At 26.8% G+C, this 26,143-nt stretch overlaps 10 protein-coding genes across 10 annotated transcripts; 6 read left to right on the plus strand and 4 right to left on the minus strand.

Annotated features, from left to right (window-relative positions):
* Nucleotides 1-224: 224 nt before the first annotated feature.
* OCT59_001204 (uncharacterized protein) lies at nt 225-480 on the minus strand (the record flags this gene model as incomplete). Its single annotated transcript, XM_025326237.2, has 2 exons — nt 225-334; nt 390-480. The coding sequence occupies 2 exons, from the start codon at nt 478-480 to the stop codon at nt 225-227; spliced, it is 201 nt and encodes a 66-aa protein (XP_025177069.2).
* A 96-nt stretch (nt 481-576) lies between these two features.
* Nucleotides 577-915, minus strand: OCT59_001205 (uncharacterized protein; the record flags this gene model as incomplete). The annotated part of the gene is made up of 1 exon (XM_066139389.1): nt 577-915. The coding sequence occupies one exon, from the start codon at nt 913-915 to the stop codon at nt 577-579; it is 339 nt and encodes a 112-aa protein (XP_065988797.1).
* A 1,233-nt stretch (nt 916-2,148) lies between these two features.
* OCT59_001206 (uncharacterized protein) lies at nt 2,149-2,933 on the plus strand (the record flags this gene model as incomplete). The annotated part of the gene is made up of 3 exons (XM_066139390.1): nt 2,149-2,349; nt 2,406-2,824; nt 2,900-2,933. 3 exons carry the CDS (start codon nt 2,149-2,151, stop codon nt 2,931-2,933), a joined length of 654 nt encoding a protein of 217 aa, XP_065988798.1.
* Nucleotides 2,934-4,835: 1,902 nt separating this feature from the next.
* Nucleotides 4,836-6,361, plus strand: OCT59_001207 (uncharacterized protein; the record flags this gene model as incomplete). The annotated part of the gene is made up of 2 exons (XM_066139391.1): nt 4,836-5,098; nt 5,209-6,361. 2 exons carry the CDS (start codon nt 4,836-4,838, stop codon nt 6,359-6,361), a joined length of 1,416 nt encoding a protein of 471 aa, XP_065988799.1.
* A 1,412-nt stretch (nt 6,362-7,773) lies between these two features.
* OCT59_001208 (uncharacterized protein) lies at nt 7,774-9,296 on the plus strand (the record flags this gene model as incomplete). The annotated part of the gene is made up of 2 exons (XM_066139393.1): nt 7,774-8,036; nt 8,147-9,296. The coding sequence occupies 2 exons, from the start codon at nt 7,774-7,776 to the stop codon at nt 9,294-9,296; spliced, it is 1,413 nt and encodes a 470-aa protein (XP_065988800.1).
* A 3,516-nt stretch (nt 9,297-12,812) lies between these two features.
* OCT59_001209 (uncharacterized protein) lies at nt 12,813-14,299 on the minus strand (the record flags this gene model as incomplete). The annotated part of the gene is made up of 2 exons (XM_066139394.1): nt 12,813-13,962; nt 14,037-14,299. 2 exons carry the CDS (start codon nt 14,297-14,299, stop codon nt 12,813-12,815), a joined length of 1,413 nt encoding a protein of 470 aa, XP_065988801.1.
* Nucleotides 14,300-16,354: 2,055 nt separating this feature from the next.
* Nucleotides 16,355-17,920, minus strand: OCT59_001210 (uncharacterized protein; the record flags this gene model as incomplete). Its single annotated transcript, XM_066139395.1, has 2 exons — nt 16,355-17,569; nt 17,658-17,920. 2 exons carry the CDS (start codon nt 17,918-17,920, stop codon nt 16,432-16,434), a joined length of 1,401 nt encoding a protein of 466 aa, XP_065988802.1. The 3' UTR covers nt 16,355-16,431.
* A 1,550-nt stretch (nt 17,921-19,470) lies between these two features.
* Nucleotides 19,471-20,980, plus strand: OCT59_001211 (uncharacterized protein; the record flags this gene model as incomplete). Its single annotated transcript, XM_066139396.1, has 2 exons — nt 19,471-19,721; nt 19,801-20,980. The coding sequence occupies 2 exons, from the start codon at nt 19,471-19,473 to the stop codon at nt 20,978-20,980; spliced, it is 1,431 nt and encodes a 476-aa protein (XP_065988803.1).
* A 1,611-nt stretch (nt 20,981-22,591) lies between these two features.
* OCT59_001212 (uncharacterized protein) lies at nt 22,592-22,810 on the plus strand (the record flags this gene model as incomplete). The annotated part of the gene is made up of 1 exon (XM_066139397.1): nt 22,592-22,810. One exon carries the CDS (start codon nt 22,592-22,594, stop codon nt 22,808-22,810), a length of 219 nt encoding a protein of 72 aa, XP_065988804.1.
* Nucleotides 22,811-24,255: 1,445 nt separating this feature from the next.
* OCT59_001213 (uncharacterized protein) lies at nt 24,256-25,835 on the plus strand (the record flags this gene model as incomplete). Its single annotated transcript, XM_025326236.2, has 2 exons — nt 24,256-24,527; nt 24,617-25,835. The coding sequence occupies 2 exons, from the start codon at nt 24,256-24,258 to the stop codon at nt 25,833-25,835; spliced, it is 1,491 nt and encodes a 496-aa protein (XP_025177066.2).
* Nucleotides 25,836-26,143: the final 308 nt, after the last annotated feature.

The following is a 26,143-nucleotide window of genomic DNA, read 5'->3' on the forward strand; positions in this document are numbered from 1 at the left end:
TAATTACTCATATAAATAAAAATGCAAGAAAAAATTACTCACACAATCCTTTAAGAATTCTTGTGTAAAGATCATTGTGAAGTACTTTATCCGCAATGGTTGCCAAATCTATTGATTTTTTAACCTCTTAGGGGTGTATCGTAATGGTGGTGCCATTATTTCGGTGAATTACATTAAATAACTTAAGAAAAGGATTTTTTACAACACCTTAGTGGTCAAAAGTCCTAATAATCCGAATAATATTTAATTGCAAGATAGTTATTACGCTTAACTTCAGTTCCAAGTGACAGAACACCTCCAATTCTCTCACGTTTTGGTGTTGTTGATGATTCAACTACATGAAAATAATAAAATTGTATCTGTTGCAAAGGCAAAAACAAGTAATTCACCAAAGGCAAGCATGGTCCAAAATTTAAAGTAATAATCTAAATCTGCCGCTGCAGTTGCAAGTGTTGAATTAGCAGCTTTCTCCTCGCCCATTATTACAAGTACGTCTCTACAATAAACTAATACATCTGGTCGGACTTTTTTCTTGTTAGTTGTAGTGAAATCATTCATTTTATTGTTGCGAGCTCATTATAATTCAGGTGTACCAATATATTTATCAGCAAGTTGATGCATTTTCCGAATGACATTGTCGACCATATAACTGGTTTCCATCTCCTGGTTATTCTTACCCTTATAGAGTTCCATAGCATTCCCAACAGCAACCATTACGTCAGGAAGAAACTCGATACCTTTTTGATCAAAAAAGTCAGGATGCTCACGACATAGAATGTGGGGGGGTGGCAACTTCCTTCGTTGCGGTGTATTAAAGTATAAATTGATATTATTACAATCGACTGGTTTATCAAAAGGAGCCAAGAGTTCTTGTAAATATTCGGTTGTCTTATCTTGTATAAGTCCCATTCCCATATCTTCATCGAAATGAAAAAAGAATATGACTATTAGCGATCAAAAATCCGAAAATCAGATTGAACTGTCCTAATTTTAAAAATTTTAAAAATCATATATAAATATTAAATTTATTATTTATTCTGTAACTAATACAAATAAATAATAATTTATATAATAAATCTTTGTTATTATCATTAGGGATAAATTCTCTAACAATAATAGTTAACAATATTTCTAATGTACTGTTTCTAAACGCACTAAAAAAAAATAGAATTCATCTGATTTTGTCGTAGTAACATAATATAAATCTTAAAAGTATTTAATAATCTTCAATATATGTTTCTCAAAAGGATATTTACAGAATGTTTGTCTGTTGGGCAATCATGATGTAACCAAATCAATAGCTCAGAATATAATTTGATAGAAAACCCTGAAAAATCGCAAAAAGGAAAAAATCTCCAAAGGTCCTTAGGAATTAAAATTAATTAGTCGCAGTATATGAATAATGACTCAAATTATATTGTTCCTCCTAATTATCGTGCTTGTTGTCCATTTATGGATTGATTTAACATTTTTTTGAATTTTCAAATCAATCGAGCGATCAACGCAATTTTATACTCATTTTAAATTATTGGCGCATCAGCCTGTGAATTTTCTTTATGAATATCGAAACTATTGTGGACTTCTACAGATAATATATCATGTGATAATTTGGCCCAATTTGGAAATCGGTAAATCGATATAAGAAATCATTTATTTTGGCTTAGGTCAATTTACGATTATCCACACCAGGAGATTTTTTTAGAAGCTTTTTTATCCTTTTGCAAACAATTTATTTATAACTTCCAACTTTTTTTTTTTTAACTTTGTTTTAAAAATATGTTTACCACTATCATCTCATCTTTCGGAATTTACGATATTTTTTCTATTTCAATAATTTCTTTGATTATTTACATAATTCGATTCTATTATCATTATTTTACTAGAGTTTTCATTTGTAAATTAAAAATATCTCAATTTATTACGTCAAAATAATCTATTAATGTTACACGAGTATAGTATTCAATTTTTCCAAAGTACTGCATCAGTGTCCGTGCAAATGACTTGAAATGACAAATGATTCAATTGATGTCAACTTCATTATTCAATGACAAATGACCGAGTCATCTGATATTAATGTTATTCAACTACATGTCATTCCTGAACACTAATAAAATTGGTTATCATTATTTTAATGCAAAAAATTCTTTCATGTCTAAAGTATCTGAAGAAAAATTAAAAGAACTTAGAGAGTCAATCCGGTCAACTATTGATTGGGGTGCTTACTCTAAGTGGATTGCAGAAGGAGAGCCGTACGAGGAACACGAAGAAGTATTATTATTTTTGAATCAAAAGAAACATGAAAGTGAAATTGCTTACTCAAAACCAGATGGTAAGTCTATTTATTTTAAGGTTTACTTGGTGTGTATTCTCGCTTATTATTAAACTAACTATAATTTTTTTTAAAGGAACCAGACGACATAACCCTGACAGAGGAAGAGGATATTATAATGGAAGAACTTCTAACAGAGGTTCCAGAAAGACCGATCAAAAGACCAGGAAAGCGAGCAATCATATCACTCCAACCAAGGGAGCCAAAACCACCACCCGTAACAATGGTCAACATTGTAGTAAAGTCCCTAGATCCAACGAAGTTTCCAATCCAACAAAGATACATAACAAAAACGCTAAATGACTTGAATAATGCTGGAATATTAAATAATGTTATAGGATTAAATGTCAAGGGTAAAATTAGAGAGTTTAACAAAGAAAAAACAAAATTGCATCCCGCAGTCAGTGTTCATGATATAGTTCCTAAAGGTTTAAATATGTACGCTTTGATTTTACCCGATGGACAATATTTAATCTTGCGACATATTCGTGGAAGGTGGTTTAGGTGTTTAGCATTCTTCACTGATCATAACCTTTATTCTGATTTCCTTAATAATTTTTTTACTAATAGCATGAATATATATAATAATAATAATGTTTCTTAATAATCTACATTTAGTGTTATTTCTCCGTTACAATAAAATTCAAACTGTTCTTTACATTATTTTCATAGTGTTACTTTTATTAAATTTTGGTCATGCTGTTATTTTATTGTCGATTTTATCAAAAATCCAGGTCTTATTGACGAAAGAAATCCAAGCATAGGTTGATCTTTATTAATGACTTGTGTAATTTCATACTAGTTTTGTTATTTTTATAGGAAAGGGGAGGACTGAAATGCTATAATGCAATTATACTTGTATTATTTATGGATGGCTGAAGAAAATTAATCTTTGGATCTTGAAATGTAGATTATATGGTAAATAGTTGTTTATGATTCATTAATATTCGAAGAACTTTTGATTCATACATGAATGCTTTAAAAACCTCTTTCACAAATTTTAAATTTTCCTCACATATGTGAAGGGTAGACTTTTATGTTTACGATCATACCTGCAGATTCCAAGTTCATAAATAACAAATCCGATATCTTTATTAAACAAGTGAAATATACGCTAAATAAAGAATGATTTGTAATTAATTTTTTTTTTAAAAAAAATAAAAAAACTTAATCATTGACGCTACAAAAATTATCTTTATCAGTTTACCTACCAATAAAGATAACTCAGAAAAATAATCAAATTAAACCAATAATTCTCTCAGCTATATAAAATTAAAGAAAAAATTTATTATCTTGTTATAAATTAAATTCTGTTTATCTTGAACGTTAATATCTATATGTTTTGAACATAAAATATTGATATCCATGAATCTATGGGCCAAAAGTTCGTAATTTACCCAGACTGTTTCTTACTCTGCGATACTCTGCGAAATACCCTCAACCCTTAAAGGAGTAAGTTAGGTTTGTCCACGTGTACAAGTTCCATTTTCTTTTTGTTATATGTGGCTGTAGTATAGTGCATTAATATGGAAATATTATAAATTTATCTCGAGAAAATTAAAACATTAACGAGAAATCAGTATATCTAAACTATTTTTATAAAATTTGTCTTTGTAATAAATTAGTTAAAAAACTAATCACAGTTTGGTAAATTTCCTCAATGTTGTTGCTAAATTTTATCTGGAATTATTATACATCTTTTGAAAAAAAATGTATTTCAAAATCCGTACCAAAATGGTTAGTTAGAATTTAGCTTAGGGAATCCTAGCAGGATAGGTCTTTAGTATTATAAGGAACATTCCTGGACATTCCTTACGCCCTTAGATAAAATCAAAAAATTTAAAACCACGTCACTATCCTTGTTTGAGAAAAAATAAATTGCTTAAATGTAATATAATATGCACAAGCAAATTTCCAATATTACATTTCAAATATTATACAAAAATAAAAAATACAATATAACCTATTTTATCGTACAATTAAATATAAGTTTTTCAAATTAAATTTTGTAAGTTATCATATTTATTTCTTTTTTGGGTATGTGCTTACCTTTGAGATTTCACAATGAATTTCTTGGTGGAGATCAGGGGATAGCCACTGGCTGCTATAAAGGCTTCCGATTTATAACACTTAATGAAAGATATAAATAATCATAATTCCAAAATTGTATTTTAATCGGAATTTATTTTCATGACATTTTATAATTTATTGCATCAAATACTCTCTTCCGCCGTGGATAGATGAAAAAATATAAACATAGCTTATTTTTATTTTATTTGTCAGAAAAAACCAGATACGACACAATCTACAAGAAATAAAATCTTAAAGTAGAACATAAGAACATAAGATCCTATGGTCGGTCGTACAGAAACAAAGCATTGTTATTTGCAATAATCACGTGGTTAACCTTTGTTTCTCGGGCCGAAAATTTTCCGAACAAGAATATAAGGCTTAGCTATTTAGCAATTTTCTTTTTTATTTCTTGAAAATACAAAATTTGATTATAATGTATGATAATAAATTTTTGCCAAAATTATCACAAAATTTACTTGAAATTTTAGAAGATAATGAATTTTATGATATAACAATTGAAGTTGGTAATGATCCTTATGTAAAAATTTTTCGAGCTCATATGATTATTTTAAATTATCGTTCTCCTTATTTACGAAGAATCTTATCAACTAGCGTTAGTAGAAATAATAATGATGGAAGTTTAACACATATTAAGTTACCAAATATTTCACCGGAAATTTTTCAAATGATCTTAAGGTGAGAGAATTGAAGTAAAAAATTTAGCGATTTTTTTTTTTTAAAAAAAAACTAATATTTTAAAATTTACGAAAATATTCAAAATTTTTCATTTAATATTTTCGTTTTAGATATATCTATGGGGGAAGGCTTTCTTTAGAGGAATATGATACTTCGGATATAATTAAAATTTTGGTCGCTTCCAGTGAACTTAGTCTTCAAGAATTAATCACTCATTTACAATTATTTTTAATCGAAAATAAAAAAAATTGGATGGAACAAAATTTTAACTTGATATATAAAACAAGTTTTGCGAATGATTCTTTCTTAAAATTACAAGATTTTTGTACAGAATTAATATCTAAAGAACCAGAAAAAATTTTTGATTCAATCAACTTTATTTCACTTTCAGAAAAATGTTTGATTTCTCTTATTCAACATGATAATATTCAAAAGAATGTTATTCAAGTTTGGGAACATGTACTTAAATGGGGTATTGCTAAAAATCCTGGACTTCCTTCAGATCCTTCTAATTATTCAAGAGATGATTTTATTACTTTAAAAAATACTTTACAACAATTTATTCCTTTTATTAATTTCTTTAATTTAACTTCTAAAGAATATTTAGATAAAGTATATCCGTACAAGAAAGTTATACCAAAAGATTTGCGTGAAAATTTAATCATACATTCTATTGATCAACCGAAAAATAATCCAGAACCAAAAATAATTACCAAAGAGACTAGTTCAAAAAGTATTGATTCAAAAATCATTACAATCAAACATGCTAAATTGATATCGAAATGGATTGATAGATTAGAAATTACTAACAAGATGAAAAATTCATATGAATTTAAGTTGATTCTTCGTGGATCTCGTGATGGATTTTCATCTCAAAAATTCCATGAGATTTGTGATTATCAATCTCATACTATAGCAATTATTAAAGTGAAAAATAGCAATGAAATCCTTGGTGGATATAATCCGATTGTATGGAAATCTAATGATACATTTGGCGCCACTAAAGATAGTTTTATATTCTCTTTTAAGAATAAGGAAAATATTGAAAATTATATTTTAAGCCGAGTAAAGAATGAAACATATGCTATAGTAAATAATCTTGGATTAGGTCCATCTTTTGGTGATGGTGACCTTAAATTACGTGGAAATAATTATAGTTGGAGCGTTTGTCGTTATACCGGATTTTATGACAAATTTATTAGAAAAGTCAGCGGTTTGTTTTCTGTAGAAGAATATGAAATATTTCAAATAATTAAAGATTGATTAATATTTCTAATGATTAAAGGCGCCAATGTAAATATTCTGTATGATATATATATATTTTGTTATTTTTTAATAATTACCATTTAGGAGTAGTAAAATTTGTTTATCGGTTTTCTGTTTAATTAAAATTCTATTGTTCGCGGAATTTAAGAATTTTTCATCCTATAGTTTATCAAAATTTTTATATGTAAAAAATTAGTTTGCGTATTTTTGGGCTAATCTTATATATATAATATATTTACTGAACGTTAACCGCATTGTAATATTTAGTATTAATTAAAAGAAATTTCTAAGGATTAAAAAGTGAAATTTTGGAAAAATATTATTGGTTTTATAAATAATATAAGAAGTCATGATAAAATAATTTAAACTTAATGCCTGCGTACTACCCATATAAAAAAGTCTCTGCGTACAGCTCATAGTAAAAAAATTTTTCGCCACCTGACCCTTATACTGTATATATATATTTCTGGGTCCTCCATGCATTGCTTCATAAATTCGACCGGAGCGGCCATCCTTAACCTGATCCGCCGGTCCAGATGCTTATTCTGGACTAGTCAACTTTTGATTGGCTAATCAGCACTTTTTATTACATAACTCCGGCATAATTTATTTTATCTTTCACTCTTCCTATCTTTCACTCTTTCTCTATTCTTTTTTGTGGTATGTTAGTACTTAGTATTTCATATTTCATTTCAGTTTGTATATTTAATTTTAATTGTATTTATTGTAGTTTTATGATAATACTAAATGTTTTTTATTTTCTTTTTGAAGAGTTTTATGATACAGTATATTGATATTATTCTGGAAATCAAGTTGTTTTTTTTAAAAAAAAAAGCTTTGGGGTTAAGCGAAGTTGTTCAAAAAAGGTTGTAAATTACACATTTATAACATTACTTATAAAGCTAATATAATATTACTTTGTACTTTTGTTTTGATATTAACGTTAAAATAATTTTAATAATAATATTACAGTAAAAAATAATGTAAAGACCTTTTTTATAAAGTTATATATGCAATTTTACTTATTTAGTATTAATAAAGTTTAATAAAATTCATACCAAAATACAAAATTTAAATGACATATTACTTTAAAACGGTAGTATTAAATGCTTTTAAAAAAAGGCATTTCGTAACTTTTTTTAAAAAAACGCGAATTGTGTTTTTTTTTTTTTAAAGACAAATGTTACACAAAACAATCTCATCCAATTAGATTTGCTGGTCTAGGATAAGCATCTGGACCGTGGCCCAGGATAAGGATGCTCGACCGGAGCAGAATACTCTTAACAATCACGTGATTTAATTTTTGAGTCAGGTGTTTCGGTATTTTTTGGAGCCGAAATTTACCAAATAAATCGATAAATCGTTCACAGTTCAACAATATTCTACTTTATTTCTTGAAAGGACTTATAATGTACGATAATAAATTTTTACCAAAATTAACACAAAATTTACTTGAAATTTTAGAAGATAATGAATTTTATGATATTACTATTGAAGTTGGAAATGACCCTTACGTAAAAATTTTTCGAGCTCATATGGTCATTTTAAATTATCGTTCCCCTTATTTGCGAAGAATCTTATCAACTAGCGTTAGTAGAAATAATAATGATGGAAGTTTGACGCATATTAAATTACCAAATATTTCACCAGAAATTTTTCAAATGATCTTAAGGTGAGAGAATTGAAGTAAAAAATTTAGCGACTTTTTTTTTTTAAAAAAAAAACGAATATTTTAAATTTTACGAAAATGTTCATATTTTTCATTTAATATTTTCGTTTTAGATATATCTATGGGGGAAGACTTTCTTTAGAGCAATATGATACTTCGGATATAATTAAAATTTTGGCCGCTTCCAGTGAACTTAGTCTTCAAGAATTAATCACTCATTTACAATTATTTTTGATCGAAAATAAAAAAAATTGGATGGAACAAAATTTTAACTTGATATATAAAACAAGTTTTGATAATGATTCTTTCTTGAAATTACAAGATTTTTGTACAGAATTAATATCTAAAGAACCAGAGAAAATTTTTAATTCAGTCGATTTTATTTCACTTTCAGAAAAATGTTTGATTTCTCTTATCCAACATAAAAATATTCAAAAGAATGTTATTCAAGTTTGGGAACATGTGCTTAAATGGGGTATCGCTCAAAATTCTGGACTTTCTTCAGATCCTTCTAGTTATTCAAAAGATGATTTTATTAATTTAAAAAATAATTTACAACAATTTATTCCTTTTATTAATTTCTTTAATTTAACTTCTAAAGAATATTTAGATAAAGTATATCCGTACAAAAAAGTCATACCAAAAGATTTGCGTGAAAATTTATTTAAATATTTTATGGATCAGCAAAGTAATAACCCAGAACCAAAGATAACAACCAAAGAGACCAGTTCAAAAAGTATTGATTCAAAAATCATTACAATCCAACATGCTGAATTAATATCGAAATGGATTGATAGATTAGAAATTACTGACAAGATTAAAAATTCATATGAATTTAAATTGATTCTTAGTGGATCTCGTGATGGGGTTTCGCCTAGTAAATTCCATGAGATTTGTGATAATCGATCTCATACTATAACAATTATTAAAGTGAAAAATAGCAACGAAATCCTTGGTGGATATAATCCGATAATATGGAAATCTGATCCTAGCTTTGGCATTACTAAGGATAGTTTTATATTCTCTTTTAAGGGTAAGGAAAATATTGAAAATTATATTTTAAGCCGAGTAAAATATGAAAATTTTGCTATATACAATGACTCTGGATTTGGTCCATGTTTTGGTGATGGTGACCTTAAATTAAGTGGAGAAAATTACGAACTGAGTTGTTCTTATATTGAATGGTATGACAAACCAATTAGAGAAACCGAAGGTTATTTTTTTGTAGAAGATTATGAAATATTTCAATTTATTAAAGATTGATTAATATTTCTAATGATTAAAGGTGCCAATGTATATATTCTGTATGATATATATATTTCTTGTTATTTATTATTTTTTAATAGTTACCATTTAGGAGTAATAAAATTTCAGTTGTTTATCGGTTTTCTGTTTAATTAAAATTCTATTGTTCACGGATTATTCAAAATATATATTATTTATTTATATTATATATATACTTTACATGAGTATAACGAGAATTATTAATTGAAGTATTAATATTATTTGTATTGGTTCCATGAAAATTGTATATTTTGTATTTTGACAGTATAATATTTATTATAAATGAAAAATAAAAAAAAAATATTTTGGTGATAATTTAAATAATAAATTTCTTTAACTGTATAGTTAGTGATGCAAACATTATGAACCGAAAATTAATTTAATAAATTGAATTATTCTAATGCTCCAAACTTAATAAAATTATTTCTTAATATCCCTCGTTATAACCTCGCTCAGTAAAATTAGAATTTCACTATACGGCCACGGAGTACATCACGAAATTTTTAGGGTAGATCGGTCACGTAATTCCTATTAGTTCCCCACTTATTTTAATCTTCGAAATTTTGTGGATCTACGCCAAAAATACTGTGTTTTGTCACAGAGTATTTGGAAAATATTGGAACTATTCAGATTTCCACATAATTCCACATGAATTTCCATGTGGATTTTACGTGGAAAACATTTCCTGATTAAAGTTACGCCTTTTACATCATCGCAATCAAAGTTCACATCTTTCCAGTGATTTTCTCTTCCACACAGGAATAACACAATGCACAAAAACGTTGTTTAAATCCTTCGCACATCCTTCTGTGATTTATAACATTCTCATACATGTCTTCATACTTTGATTACCTTCAAGATCTTTACTGAAACGTACCATCTTCGTTTGTTGAGTACGTTGATCGTGAATTGGCTTAATATTGTAAGGAAAAGCAATATACCTAAATTTTGATCATCATCCTTCATAAAAAAACGGAGTTTTTCCAATGAGTCCACCCCAAAAAAGTAAAAGAAGAACGTTAATAAACGTTCTCAAAAAAAAATAATAATAATAATAAAAATAATAAATATTTATTACCGGTACAGTTTCAAGCCGGTTCAAGACTCCAATTCCAGCTTCCAAGGAGTCCGCTCTAAAGAAAAATAAATAAATAAGCGTTCTCAATTAAAAAAAAAATAAAAAAAAATAAAAAATAAAAAATATTTACCGAATATTTTTTTAATAATAGTAAAAAACTTACTATGTAATAAGTGGAAAATTTTAGGTTCTCTTATTAATAATAAATGGACTTGAAAATTTTTTATAATTGTTACTAATTTCAACATAAATTTCGATTAAAATTTGGCGTCAATTATTAAAAATTATTAGTACTCTCATTCTACGCTACAAGATTATAAGTAAATAAATTTGGTATATGGTTTTACGATAGGGAATAGGAAATAACCACTAGGCAATAACAATAAAGGCTCCAATAAATAAATATCAATAACTCAAAAATTGTATTTTTCGATAGTAACAATAATTAATGTTAGTAGGACCTTATCCGTCTATCGCTCAATGACCGTGAAGTTCACTAAATCTATTTATTTTTTGCATAATCATATTTTATTTTTTATTATAAGACAGAGCCCACCTCCTTCCCCCTGCGTTCCTTTCATCAAAAACTTTCTCCCGTGGATAAAAGATAATAATGTGTATAATAAAAACAAAAATTTTATCCGTTATTTCTGTAAAAACTCCGCAAAAAATGAACCTTTCACGGGTCCATTCACGGAAAATGTAAATAATTCGATAAATTCTGTGATTAAGGTTATGTAGATCGACTTTTTTTATATGCATTTTTTCATAATTAATCATGTGATTAGCCTTGAGTCAGGTGTTTCGGTAATTTTGAGTACCAAATCAATAACTTGGCGTTCACAGTTCAACAATATTCTACTTTCTTAAAAAATACTAATAATGTATGATAATAAATTTTTACCAAAATTATCACAAAATTTGCTTGAAGTCTTAGAAGATAATGAATTTTATGATATTACTATTGAAGTTGGAAATGACCCTTACGTGAGAATTGGTCGAGCTCATATGGTCATTTTAAATTATCGTTCCCCTTATTTGCGAAGAGTTTTGTCGACTAACGTTTAAATTTCAAAATGTGCTGGTTTTGTGTCGGTGATTACATGAATATATGTACCGGTTTTCTCAGCAATGGGTTTTAGGTTACATCCTTCACGACCAATCAATCTTCCCAATTGAAAATATGTATAGGGATCAACGTTTTTTCTGAAAAAAAAAAGGCAGGACTTTGATGGGAACTTTTAAGTAAGTCTATGATCGTATTTAATAATGATCATCTAGAACGACATGAAAAAAGTATTATTTGTTGAAAAGATGTCGGGTATTTGTAGCAACAATAAAAACAAGATCTTTTTTTTTTGAGAGTATCTCGCATAAATTACATGTAAGATATGTAAGTCAAAATTTATTTGATTATTATCGACCCTTATTGAGTTTACACTACATCCAAAATTGCTGACGCAAGGATTAAGAGTGTGATAAATACCACCTTGTAGCGATAAACCGCAGATCTTTAACGATACAAAATCGATTGTTTGAAGTACTAACAAAGAAATTTTTCATGTTTTGAGCCTTGCTACTTAATTTATAACATAATAAACTTTATCTGTATAATTAATTATGACTCTAAAATGGCTTGCACTTCTAACAATGGCAATAAAATTATGAAAGCTTAACGCAGAACTTTATTTTAACTTTGAATAACGAGTATCTATTAATAATTCAACAATTAATAAATAAAATTTTATTTGAATGTCGCACAAAAAATTGATATGATATTATATAAAGTTTGAAATGGTACTAAAATATTTATATGTGGCGAAGTGGAATGTTTTAAAACCCGATCAAAATTATTATTATATTATATATACAGTATATACAGTATATTTTTAAATTTAGATAATTTCCCGCAAAACACTTCGGAGAATATGTAATCACTTTTGCACTGCGCAAGATATAAATTTTTTTATCGAACACTATACAAAAAACGCATGAAAGAAATTACTTGATATAACACATCGAAGAACAATCGTAATTAACAATCACAAATGTTCGTCTAATTTTTATTTCTATTTATCTAACGTTAAGACTTAAAGATTCCCTCCAGTTATGATAAACTTTTTAAAAATATGTTTAGAATTTTAGAATTTAGAGAATGATGACTATTTTCAATAAATAATATACTGATACAAAAGAATTCCATTTTTACTAAATTAAATTCATCTATATTAGCAAGGTATTAAAATATTATTTAATTTTACAGTAATTAAAATTTATTCTAGAATAATTCAAGGTTATCACTTATCACTACAAGAATGTATAATGGTAACTACAAAAACAAATAAAAATCATATTTATCGTTCTGTAAATTTTTCTCAGTAAAAAAATATATATATATATATAATATCGAACCATTATCAATTTTTCATAATTTGAAATATTTCATACTCTTCTACAGAAAAACGATTTTTGGTATCTCTAATTGGTTTTTCGTAATCAAAATTACAGCAACTACTCTCATCATAACAATTGTCTCCATACAATTTGAGGTCACCGACACCAAATGAAGGACCAGAGTAAGCACTATTATCTATAGCATATTTTTTATTTTTTACTCGACTTAAAATATATCCATTAATATTTTCCTTATTCTTAAAAGAAAATATAAAACTATCTTTAGTAACGCTATCACTATAATCAGATTTCCATATGATCGGATTATATCCTCCAAGAATTTCATTACTATCTTTTACTTTAATAATTGAAATTGTATGAAATTTATTATCACAAATCTCATGAAATTTACTAGGTGAGAATCCATCACGAGATCCACGAAGTATTAAATTGAATTCATATGGATTTTTTATCTCTTCCGTAATATCTAATTTATCAATCCATTTAGAGATTAATTCAGCATGTTGAATTGTGATTATTTCTGAATCAATACCTTTTGATCCAACTTCTTTAGTCATCATTGGTTCTGGATTATCACTTGACTGATTTACAAAATGCTTAATTAAATTTTCACGTAAGTCTTTTGGTAAAATCTTTTTATACGGATATACTTTTTCTAAAAATTCATTATGATTCAAATCGAAGAATTCAATAAAAGGAATACATTGTTGTAAAGTACCTCTTAAAGTAATAAAATCTTCTTTCGAATAACTCGAAGGATCTGAAGGAAGTCCAGGATTTTGAGCAATACCCCATTTAAGTACATGTTCCCAAACTTGAATAACATCCATTTGAAAATTATCATGTTGAATAAGAGATATCAAACATTTTTCTGAAAGTGAAATAAAATCGATTGAATTAAAAATTTTTTCCGGTTCTTTAGATATTAATTCTGTACAAAAATTTTGTAATTTCAAGAAAGAATCATTCTCAAAACTTGTTTTATATATAAAGTTAAAATTTTGTTCCATCCAATCTTTTTTGTATTCAATTAAAAATGATTGTAAATTAATAATTAATTCTTGAAGACTAAGTTCACTAGAAGCAATTAATATCTTAATAATATCTGAAGTATCATATTCCTCCAAAGAAAGTCTTCCTCCATAAATATATCTAAAATGAAATTTTCGAATATTTCCGTAAGTATCAATAAAAAAAGTCGTCATAATTTATTTCAATTCTCTTACCTCAATATCATTTGAAAAGTTTCAGGCAAAATATTTGGTAATTTAATATGTGTCAAGACTCCATCATTTTTATTTTTATTAATGTTAGTTGATAATATTCTTCGCAAATAAGGAGAACGATAATTTAAAATCACCATATGAGCACGAAAAATTTTTACGTAAGGGTCATTACCAACTTCGATAGTAATATCATAAAATTCATTATCTTCTAAAATTTCAAGAAAATTTTGAGATAATATTGGTAAAAATTTATCATCATACATTATAACAAATTTTGTTTAATTTTTTTTTTTTAAAAAATATAGAATTTATCTTGTATGAAACAATTTGGCTAAACTGTAACACTTTATTCTATCATGTTTTAGTTACCTAAAACCATATTGAGTAAAATGAGGTAGATCTGTACGATACGGACGTACGGTCGTACGGTTGATCAAATTTCCGAAATTCCAAAAATTCTGTATCGTACCATCGTACCGTAACTTGTCCTATATATACTATATATATTTTTTTTGTAACGTCCAATTATCCAAATAACCATTATATTGAACGGACATTATAACTACAATAAAGTGTCCAAATTATCACTATGGTAAAATGGACATTTGGACAATTGGTTATCCAAATAACCATGTCCAAATGTTCAAATAACCTAAAATGGATATTGGTGTACAAATAATCAATATGCTAAAATGTACCATTATTTGGACACCAATATCCTTTTAATTTAATATTTTGACACCAATGTCCAATGTCCATTTAATTTAATATTTGTCTGGATATTATTGTCCATTTAACATAATAGTTATTTGGACACCACATGAAAAAAAGAAAAAAATTTTATCAACCGTACCGTATAAGTTTTCAAAATCGTATCGTACTGAATAATATTTATAATCCTCATATTCGTTATAATTTTATAACTCTGATGTTCTTTGAGACTAATACTTTTGCGATTCTAGGTGAATGTGCTGAGAGCCTGAGACCATCGTAATTCTTTCATTTAGATATCTCCAAAGCATAAGTGAGAGACCCATATTCGTTAAAATATCCTAAGTTTCCTAACACCATATAATATAATAATATATGTAATATATTTTCATTTGACAGTTTAATTTTCTTAAAGCTTTTAATTTATATAGAAGCTTAGTATGGACTTTCACGTTCCATAGTATGGTTTTATCTCTACTGCTCATTCTATCTTAACGCTAAAATTATTTAAAATACGTTTTAACATGTGCTAAAATTGAATAAATCAGTAAATCGAATACCTCATTTTTTTTTTAAAAAAAAATTATATTTTGTTGAAAATACGAATAATGAATAATAATAAATTTTACGAAAATTATCTCAGAATTTACTTAAGATAATGAATATTATGAAGTTTAATGACCCTTACGTAAAAATTTTTCATGCTCATAGATAGTATGCCCTGTAAAAAATCTGATCCGTGTTTTTTCTTTCCATGTTTTTCCGTGAATGTATCATTTTCATGAAATTTATAGCCTTAAATCATGGAAATTTTCATCTCGCACGGATATCCGTGAATGCGGAATTTTTACGGAAGACACGGAGAAATAATGGAAATATTCGGATAAAAATTTTTATAGGGATGGTGTTAACGTTAATAAAATAAAAATGATGGAACTTTGTTATATATTAAATTACCAAATATTCAACCACTTAATATTTTTAGTATATTTACGAGGACTTTTCCTTTTTTTAAAAGAAATAGTCTTTTAAAAGAACAAAAAAAAAGCAAGAGAATCTTCTCACTATAAGAAGAGTACACATTTCTTGGATCATTAGTTTAAACTACAGTAACTTGAATATCTCAGGAATTATTTAGTATTAAAATTTTATAACGCGACATCCATCGAAGAAATCAATACAATAGATAATATATTTTCATTATATATACTCGTAATTAAATCCAGTTAAATTTCCTGTGGGCTGTGGGAAAGTATAATATGTTTCAAATCATAAAATTGTTTAAATAATGTATATATATTGATTTATATTTTCTGGCATACGAATGGTGTGAAGGTGGATATTTAGCACTTAACGTTAAACCTGTAAAGCTTTGGAAAGTATTTAATCCCTTTTTTGTACTGCGAAAGAAATGAAAGTTTTACGATTTAAAGTTACTTTTTTAATCGGACATTACATAAAAAAAATGCGGAAGAAATTATAATTAATAAGTTACACTTCAGTTAACAATTTCATAAGGTTAAACCAGCCTAATTTTCTTATTTTTATGATCAAATATAATACGTTAGTCTCGTGTATAAAGTGTACAATATAAATTAATGGTAATTATTAAAACTAATAAAACGTCATCTTTATTGTTTCATAACATATTTTTTTCAGTAATAAAAAATACATAGTTGCTTTATCAGTCTTTCATAATTTGAAATACTTCATACTCTTCTACAGAAAAATCCTTGTCTGTATTTCTAATTGGTTTGTCATAATGAATACGAAAGCAATAACTTTCATTAAAACAATTGTTTCCACACAATGTAAGATCACCTTCACCAAATAAAGGACCATAATCAGCGCAATTATTTATAGCATAATATTTATTTATTACTCTACTTAAAGTATAATTATCAATATTTTCCTTATTAAAAGAGAATATAAAACTATCTTTAGTAACGCTAACACTATAATCAGATTTCCATATATTCGGATTATATCCTCCAAGAATTTCATTACTATCTCTCACTTTAATAATTGAAATTGTATGAGATTTATTATCACAGATTTCATGGAATTTACTAGACGAAAATCCATCACGAGATCCACGAAGAATCAACTTAAATTCATATGAATTTTTCATATTATCAGTAATTTCTAATTTATCAATCCATTTAGAGATTAATTCAGCATGTTGAATTGTAATGATTTTTGATTCAATACTTTTTGATCTAACTTCTTTAGTTATCTTTGGCTTCATTGGCTGATTTATAAAATGTATGATTAAATTTTCACGTAATTCTTTTGATAAAACCTTCTTATAAGGATAAACGTTGACCAAAAATTCTTTATTGTTTAAATTGAAGAATTTAATAAAAGGAATACATTGTTGTAAAGTACTCCTTAAAGTAATAAAATCACCTTTTGAGTAGTTTGAAGGATCTGAAGGAAATCCAGGATTTTGAGCAATACCCCATTTAAGTAAATGCTTCCAAACTTGAATAACGTTCGTCTGAACGTTATCATGTTGAATAAAAGAAATTAAACATTTTTCTGAAAGTGACGTAAAATCGATGGAATTAAAAATTTTTTCTGGTTCTTTAGACATAAGTTCTATACAGAAATTTTGTAATTCTAAAAAAGATCCATTCTTAAAATTTGTCTGATATATTAAGTTAAAATTTCGTTCCATCCAATTTTTCCTATTTTTAATCAAAAATAATTGTAAATGAATGACTAATTCTTGAAGACCAAGTTCATTGGAAGCGATTAAAATCTTAATAATATCTGAAGTATCATATTCCTCTAAAGAAAGTCTCCCTCCATAAATATATCTAAAAATGATAAATATTCGAATATTTACATAGTAAGTATCAATAAAAAAAAAAAAGTCGTCATAATTTATTATTTCAATTCTCTTACCTCAAAATCATTTGAAAAGTTTCAGGTAAAATATTTGGTAATTTAATATGTGCCAAGACCCCATCATTTTGATTTTTATTAATGTTAGTTGATAAAATTCTTCGCAAATAAGGGGAACGATAACATAAAATCACCATATGAGCACGAAAAATTTTTACGTAAGGATCATTACCAACTTCAATTGTAATATCATAATATTCATTATCTCCTAAAATTTCAAGTAAATTTTGTGATAATTTTGGTAAAAATTTATTATCATACATTATAAAAAACTTTGATTGATTTTTTTTTTAAAGAAATATAGAATTTATCACAATTTGGCTAAACTGTAACACTTTATTCTATCGGAATATTTTAACCCGAAATCACTAATCACGTTACCTAAAACGGTAAAACCATATTGTAGCTGAATAATATTAGAAAGCAAAAAAGTTGTGATGAAGATTTGGGAGAGAAGACACGAGTTCTTCACACAAAATTAGTAAAGAGGATTCGAGTCAAACAAATCATGTAAGCGGCGTAACAAGAAAAAAAGAAGATCGGAGACACAAACATTCCCGAGATTCCGGTTAAATTAACAACCGACGACATCGACGTAGCTTATCTAAAAAAAAAATTTCCGCTGTTCCACGTGACTTAACGTTACTTTCCAAGGACGAGGAAAAAATGAAAATTTGAAGCAGGTAGCTTATATAGAAAGTTTACAAGTTAAACGAAGTTATAAGTATAAGACTTTCGAGCCAAACTTCGCTTTACCAAAACATGTGAAAATATACATAAGGTGAAGATTATTACTTCAGAAGGTTTAACTTGATTTTATAGTATAGAACAAGAATCTTATGTATTAATTTAGATTTATAGATACTTTATTGACGCAATGTATTTACGTTGATATGGAGATTAATTACGATTGAGTACTAATTATCTCTATACCAATTAAGTTTTAATTAAAAAAAAAGATAAAGTGCCATTTTTGTTGTACAATGTCACGTGCGAAGGAAAAAATATCATTCTTTGATATGTTTATATCATTTTTCTTAATAGAACATATATTACATATATTTATGATTATTATTGATATATCAAGAATGATACTTTATCTGGACGGTATGTATTTATTTTCCTGAAAATTTTTGGGGCAATCATATAAAAATAATCAAATTTCAAACGCTTATAACTTTTTATGTAGATATTTTTTTGAAAATCTGACCGGTAATTTAATAGTACTTGTCTTGTAGAACAAAGTTACCGGTTTATTTCTTTGAAATTCTATTTTATTAAAGTGTTGAAAGATTTATAAGTATCACAATTTTATTTTTGAGTATAGAGTTCCGGCACCATATAAAGTTAAAACTGAGATTCAAACCTCCTTATACCCTTTAATAGTAGTTAAGTAAACTTGAAAAACACTTTTTAAATCGTGATCTATGAGTCAATCGCGAAGGATCTGTAGAAAATGGGAATCTAAAAGTCGAGATGATTTATATGAGCTTTTGCTATTGGTGGATGATAATCAATACATTGGAAAAATAAAGACAAAATTGAAAGGAAAAAAAAAATAATTATTATACAGTAAAATACTACTAGTGATCAACATAAATCTGCACCGAAATTAAATTTTTTTTTTTTTTGAAAATTGCCGCGCCACAAATCTGTTGCATAAAATTTTACCCGTTTCACATGATTTGCTGTTTAAGCTGACTGCTGTGTTCTGTTTCAGATGTTTAGTACTACATATGTACTACATATGAAAAAAAAAAAAAATCTTATTTCATTTCTTGATTTCATTTCTTGAAAGTACGAAATACGAATAATGTATGATAATGAATTTTTACCAAGATTATCTCAAGATTTACTTGAAATTTTAGAAAACAATGAACTTTTTGATATTACTATTGAAGTTGGTAATGACTCGAAAACTTTTCATGCTCATATGATCATATTGATCTGCCGTTCCCCTTATTTGCGAAGACTTATATCAACTAACGTTAACGTTAATAAAAATAAAAATGAACGTATTAAATTACCAAATATTTTACCTGAAACTTTTCAAATGATATTGAGGTAAGAGAATAGAAATAATAATTATGACGACTTTTTTTTATTGATACTTACGGAATTATTCGAATATTTTCATTTTTAGATATATTTATGGAGGAAGACTTTCTTTAGAGGAATATGATACTTCGAATATTATTAAACTTTTAATTGCTTCCAATGAACTTAATCTACAAGAATTAATCACTCATTTACAATTATTTTTGATCAAAAACAAAAAAGACTGGATGGTACAAAATTTTAGCTTGATATATAATACAAGCTTTGAGAAGGATTCTTTCTTGGAACTACAAAATTTTTGTAAAGAATTTATGTTTAAAGAACCAAAAAAAATTTTTGATTCAAGAGATTTTACTTCGCTTCCAGAAAATTGTTTGATTACTCTTATTCAACATGAAAATTTTCAAAATAATGTTATTCAAGTTTGGGAACATGTACTTGAATGGGGTATTGCTAAAAATCCTGAACTTCCTTCAGATCCTTCTAATTATTCAAAAGATGATTTTAAGAACTTAAAGAATACTTTACAACAATCAATTCCCTTTATTAAATTCAATAATTTGAGTCATCAAGAATTTTTGGATAAAGTATATCCATATAAAAAAATTTTACCAAAAGATTTACGTGATGAATTAATTAGGCATTTTATAAACCAGTCAACTAATAGGCCAGAACCAAAGACTACCAAAGAAAATGATTCAAAAAATATTGATTCAAAAATCATTACAAAACAGCATGCTGAATTAATCTCTAAATGGATTGATAAATTAGATATTAAGGACGAGATAGAAAATCCTTATGAATTCGAATTAATACTTCGTGGATCTCGGGATGGATTCTCCCCTAAGAAATTCCATGAGATCTGTGATAATAAATCTCATACTATATCGATCATTAAAGTGAAAGGTAGCAATGAAATCCTTGGAGGTTATAATTCGATCATATGGAAATCTGATGATAAGTGGGGTACTACTAAAGATAGTTTTATATTCTCTTTTAAGAATAAGAATAGTATTAAAAATTATACTTTAAGTCGAGTAAAATCTGAGGTGTGTGCTATAGATAATGACCCTGCACACGGTCCATCATTTGGTTCTAGTGACCTTGAACTGTATGAAAACAATCGTGGAGGTGCGTTCGGTCCAGTACATTATGAAACATCGATTAGAAGCACCAATGGTGAATTTTCCGTAGAAGAATATGAAATATTTCAAATTACGAAAGAATGTGAGCCTGAAGAGGAATCAAATTGTAATATATCTTAAAATTTTTTAAGGACATTCTATTTTATAAGTCTATAATTTATTGAACCCTCAATCCAAGCGTATTTCATTATATTTATTACATTCCTTTTTAAATATTGAAGATTTAACGGCATGTTACTTAACATTGAAAAATAAGTTATTAGTATTATTAGTATATGATTAATTGATTGTTTCATATTTTTTTTTCTATGTAAAATCTAACAAAGAATTAATTAGAAGTTACTTATTTAAATTTTTCTAAAATCGGGAAAATAATTGTTTTGAGTCAAACAAATAAATATTTAATTTACTCTTTATTCAAAATATGATATTAAAAAGGACATGAATAATCAGCTTTAATACAATTCATTAAAACTTTTATAGAATTCGGCCCGAGATTTTAATTCCAACCAGCACTATTATTGCCTGTTAATAATGCGTAAAAGGCGAATTCTTTTTTTTTTTACAAGAATTAATAAAACCAAAATTGACACTTTAAGATTGCACAACGTATTGATACGGAAAATTTAAATTCGTTTATTTATTTAGGACCCGAAATATATATAAAAAGACAAGGTGATAGCTGTACGCAGGACGGCAGGGTTATTACATCCTTCAGAAAATCGGAAAAATACGCAAATTAATTAATCATCATGTGATTCGCGTAAAAAGCGTACATTAAAATTTCAATTACATCTTTTCGACCAATATTAGAAACAGGGTGATGACTGATGAGTTAAAAGATTAAAGATTTTACATAAATTGTTAAACCCTTTATTTAAAAAAAAAAACTTGTTATGGTTATAAAAAATACGCATTTTAATAATCTGAACATGGCTGAAAAAGCCTCAGATTGTACGCAAATCAATAACCCTGTAAGATTTCTCAATTATTTAAATCTAATTTAGATTTAAAGTAGTGAATTTGAGAAATGAAAATTATTGTCCATAATATTATTAATAAATTTTCAAGTAAAATATTTGAGTTTTGCTAACTTATCCCCTGGGTTAAATAACCTGGGTTAAATCACCCCCCTAAAAATTTATATTTTACATGATTTTTGCCAATTATTTTTTTAAAAAAAAAATTTCAGAAAAATAAAAGATTTTATTTTATTTGAACATTTTTTGACAATGTCTCTGATGTTTAAATTTGGGCAAAATTATATAATTATATAAAATTTACTAGTAAATTAAATCACCCAGGTTAAATCACCCTGGGTTAAAATTAATCTTATACTAATTAAAATTCTTGTTAAATTCTATAAAATAACCCGTAGAAATGTTCAGTATATGTTGCTCTATCATTTTATCGGTTTAGTTTTTTCTTTTTACTATTCAATTTACAATTTATAAAAATTTGAAATCACATAATATTAGTGTGGTTTATGGGTGACAGCCACCATAGCGCTAATAATATTACGTTAACAAGAAATGGACGGGATTACTTCAGAATGTTTAACTCAAGTCTAACTTTACGCGAGAGAATAGTTGGCAGGCGATCAAAAATTGCAAGAAGGAAATAAGGCACCTGATCACGAAATTATTAAGAAACAGGTCAGGAAGTATGGCGATCGTTTTGCAAAAATTATTGAATAAATATATTCTAATATATTTCAACAATGAGAACGATATGATGAAGGCCATATACGATTATGCAATAGAAGACGATTCAGGAACCGGTTTACAAGTTAAAAAGCAGGATGAACTAATAGACAAAGATGGTGGTTTTAAGAATCGGAGAACTCGTAAGACATCAACCAATAACGATAGTTCTCTATCAGAGGACGAACAATTTCTCGAAGCAATGGACAGTCTAACGGGTTTGAGGTTCCTAACACTAACACGGTAGAAGATGTTAATAAATTGAATTCGGAATTTAGTAAGACATTGATGACATAGCAACAAGTTCAAAAGGTAAAGGTAAGTAACTGAGTCAGAAAGTAGTGAATTTAATGAACAAAGAATCTTATGTATTAGTAGTTTAGATTTATAGGTAGATACTATTGACGCAATATATTTACTTTGTATTTACGTTGATATGGGATTAATTAGTACGAATTAGTACGATTGAGTAATTATCTCTATACTAATAAAGTTTTAATTAAAAAAAGAAAAAAAAGATTAAGTCCGACTGAAGTGCCATTTTTGTTGTACAATGTCACGTGCGAAGGAAAAAAGTATCTTTTATATTATTTTTCTTAATAGACATATATTACATATACTTATGAGTTATGATTATTACACTTTATCCGGGCGGATATTCAGAACGTTTGCGTAGTAATATATAGTCCTTCGTTATACTTCGGACTAATAATTCAAGATTGAAGATTTTAACCATTCTACGACCTCTTAATAATTGTTCAAATACATTCTATATTTTTGTGACTTCAAGAACGGAATAAATAGTAATTGACAGCACCTTGTTCGGCTGGGCTTGGGCTTGCAAAGATCTATTATACAGTATTACAATTATACAATATATGAATATATGAGGAAACCAACTGAATACGTTGTAATATCTACATATTTAAAAGCAAAAAATTTTATAATATTCTTATTACACATTTTGCACGTTAGCAAGAAATAATTTTTTTATAATACTAATTTGTTTTGAATTATATATGAGTTATTGGTTAGGAGTAAATATCGGTCACTAAAACTAAAGATGCCAGTGTAATCTTCATGTATTAAATATGTGTATTTATTTGCTTGAAAATTGTAATTAAACAAATAGAGCAATTTACTAGTATTTATCTGTATTACGTTCTTTTAAATGATATCTAAAAAAAATCAAAACTTTAATTCCTTAATAAAGAAATTATTACTTTAAATACAAAATATTCAATTTTTTTTTATTCTTCTACTCATAATAATATTTAATTTACAAATATTCGTTCTTATAATGATAAAATTTTATAAAATTGATTTAATGGTAAACTTAATATCTCAAATTTATAGATATTATCACGTAAAAAAAAAAATAGTATTATAAAACGAACGAAAATTTTCAAGCTTTTTTTTAATAAATGGATTTTAGAAATAATGTATTAATTATATAAATCTTTCATACATAACCGTAATAAATTTCGTGATAGTCTTGTAAGTGTTTAATGGTCTAAGCATTAAAGACGTTTTGCTGGGACGTTAAATATTTTGAAGATAAATGCGTCATCATAAACAAGTGATTCGGTGTTTCGGTGTTTCCGGGCCGAAGGATTTTCCGCACTGTATATAAGGTCAGCCATTCAACAAATTAAGGACAACATTTCCTTTCATTTCTTGAAAAAACGAAATATGACTATAATGAACAATAATGAATTTTTATCAAAACTATCACAAAATTTACTTGAAATTTTAGAAGATAATGAATTTTATGATATAACAATTGAAGTTGGTAATGATCCTTATGTAAAAATTTTTCGAGCTCATATGGTTATTTTAAATTATCGTTCTCCTTATTTGCGAAGAATCTTATCAACTAGAGTTAATAGAAATAATAATGATGGAAGTTTAACTCATATTAGATTACCAAATATTTCACCGGAAATTTTTCAAACGATCTTAAGGTGAGAGGAATGAAATAATAAATTATAACAATTCTTTTATTTAAAAAACCCTACGTACTTACAGAATTATTCAAATATTTTAATTTTAGATATATCTATGGAGGAAGCCTTCTTTTAAAAGGATATGATATTTCGGATATTATTAAAATTTTAATTGCTTCCAGTGAACTTGGTCTTCAAGAATTAATCATTCATTTACAATTATTTTTGATTGAAAATAGGAAAAATTGGATGAAACAAAATTTTAGTTTGATATATAAAACAAGTTTTGAGAATAATTCTTTTTTGAAATTACAAGATTTTTGTAAAGAATTCATATTTAATGAACCGGAAAAATTTTTTAATTCAAACGATTTTACTTCGCTTCCGGAAAGTTGTGTGATTTCTCTTATTCAACATAAAAATTTTCAAAAGAATGTTATTCAAGTTTGGGAACATGTACTAAAATGGGGTATCGCTCAAAATCCAGAACTTCCTTCAGATCCTTCAAACTACTCAAAAAATGATCTTAACACTTTAAGGGATACTTTACAACAATGTACTCGTTTTATTAAATTCTTTGATTTAAACCATAAAGAATTTTTGGATAACGTTTATCCGTATAAGAAGGTTTTACCAAAAGACTTACGTGAGAATTTAATCAAACATTTTATAAATCAACCAGATAATAAGCCAGAACCAAAGATAACTAAAGAAATTAGTTCAAAAAATACTATGGATTCAAAAATCATCACAATTCAACATGCTGAATTAATCTCTAAATGGATTGATAAATTAGAAATTACGGACGAGATAAAAAATCCATATGAATTCAAATTAATACTTCGTGGATCTCGTGATGGATTCTCACCTAGGAAATTCCATGAAATTTGTGATAATCAATCTCATACTATATCAATTATTAAAGTGGAAGATAGTAATGAAATTCTTGGAGGATATAATCCGATCATATGGAAATCTGATTATAGTTATGGCAATACTATGGATAGTTTTATATTTTCGTTTAGGAATAAGGAAAATATTGAAGATTATATTTTAAGCCGAGTAAAGGATGAAACTCTTGCTATATTTAATTCCGCTTGTCGCGGTCCAGCATTTGATTTTGATCTTGTTTTGAATGGAAACAAACGTGGAAGTACGTTGCTTAGTCCACCATGTTATGAAAAACCGATTAGAAAAATTAATGGTAGTTTTAACGTAGAAGAATATGAAATATTTCAAATTACCGAAGGAAGTGAAGAATATGAAATGTTTCAAATTACGAAGGGAAGTGAGCCTAAGGGGGACTCAAATTGTAATATATCTTGAAATTTTTTAGTACATTCTATTTATTTTTTATACTGATTTAAAATACCGTATCTCATCAATTAGCAGCTCTTTATAACAATTTCATTATCATAACTATTGTTTTTTTTTGTTTTCATCATTCTCATAAATTATTGGCATGGTGATTATTATTATTATTATTATTAAACAATTAAAATTGATATTACGGCAAAATGAAATATCATATTAGTAACATAAAAGTTATACAATATGGTGATAGTACTTAGAATAATCATATAGGTCTTTCCTTTTTTGCCTATGCAAAATATTCATCCTACTCGCGCAATACA

This window comes from Rhizophagus irregularis, chromosome 1 (assembly GCF_026210795.1).
Source record: "Rhizophagus irregularis chromosome 1, complete sequence".
Lineage (NCBI taxonomy): Eukaryota > Fungi > Glomeromycota > Glomeromycetes > Glomerales > Glomeraceae > Rhizophagus > Rhizophagus irregularis.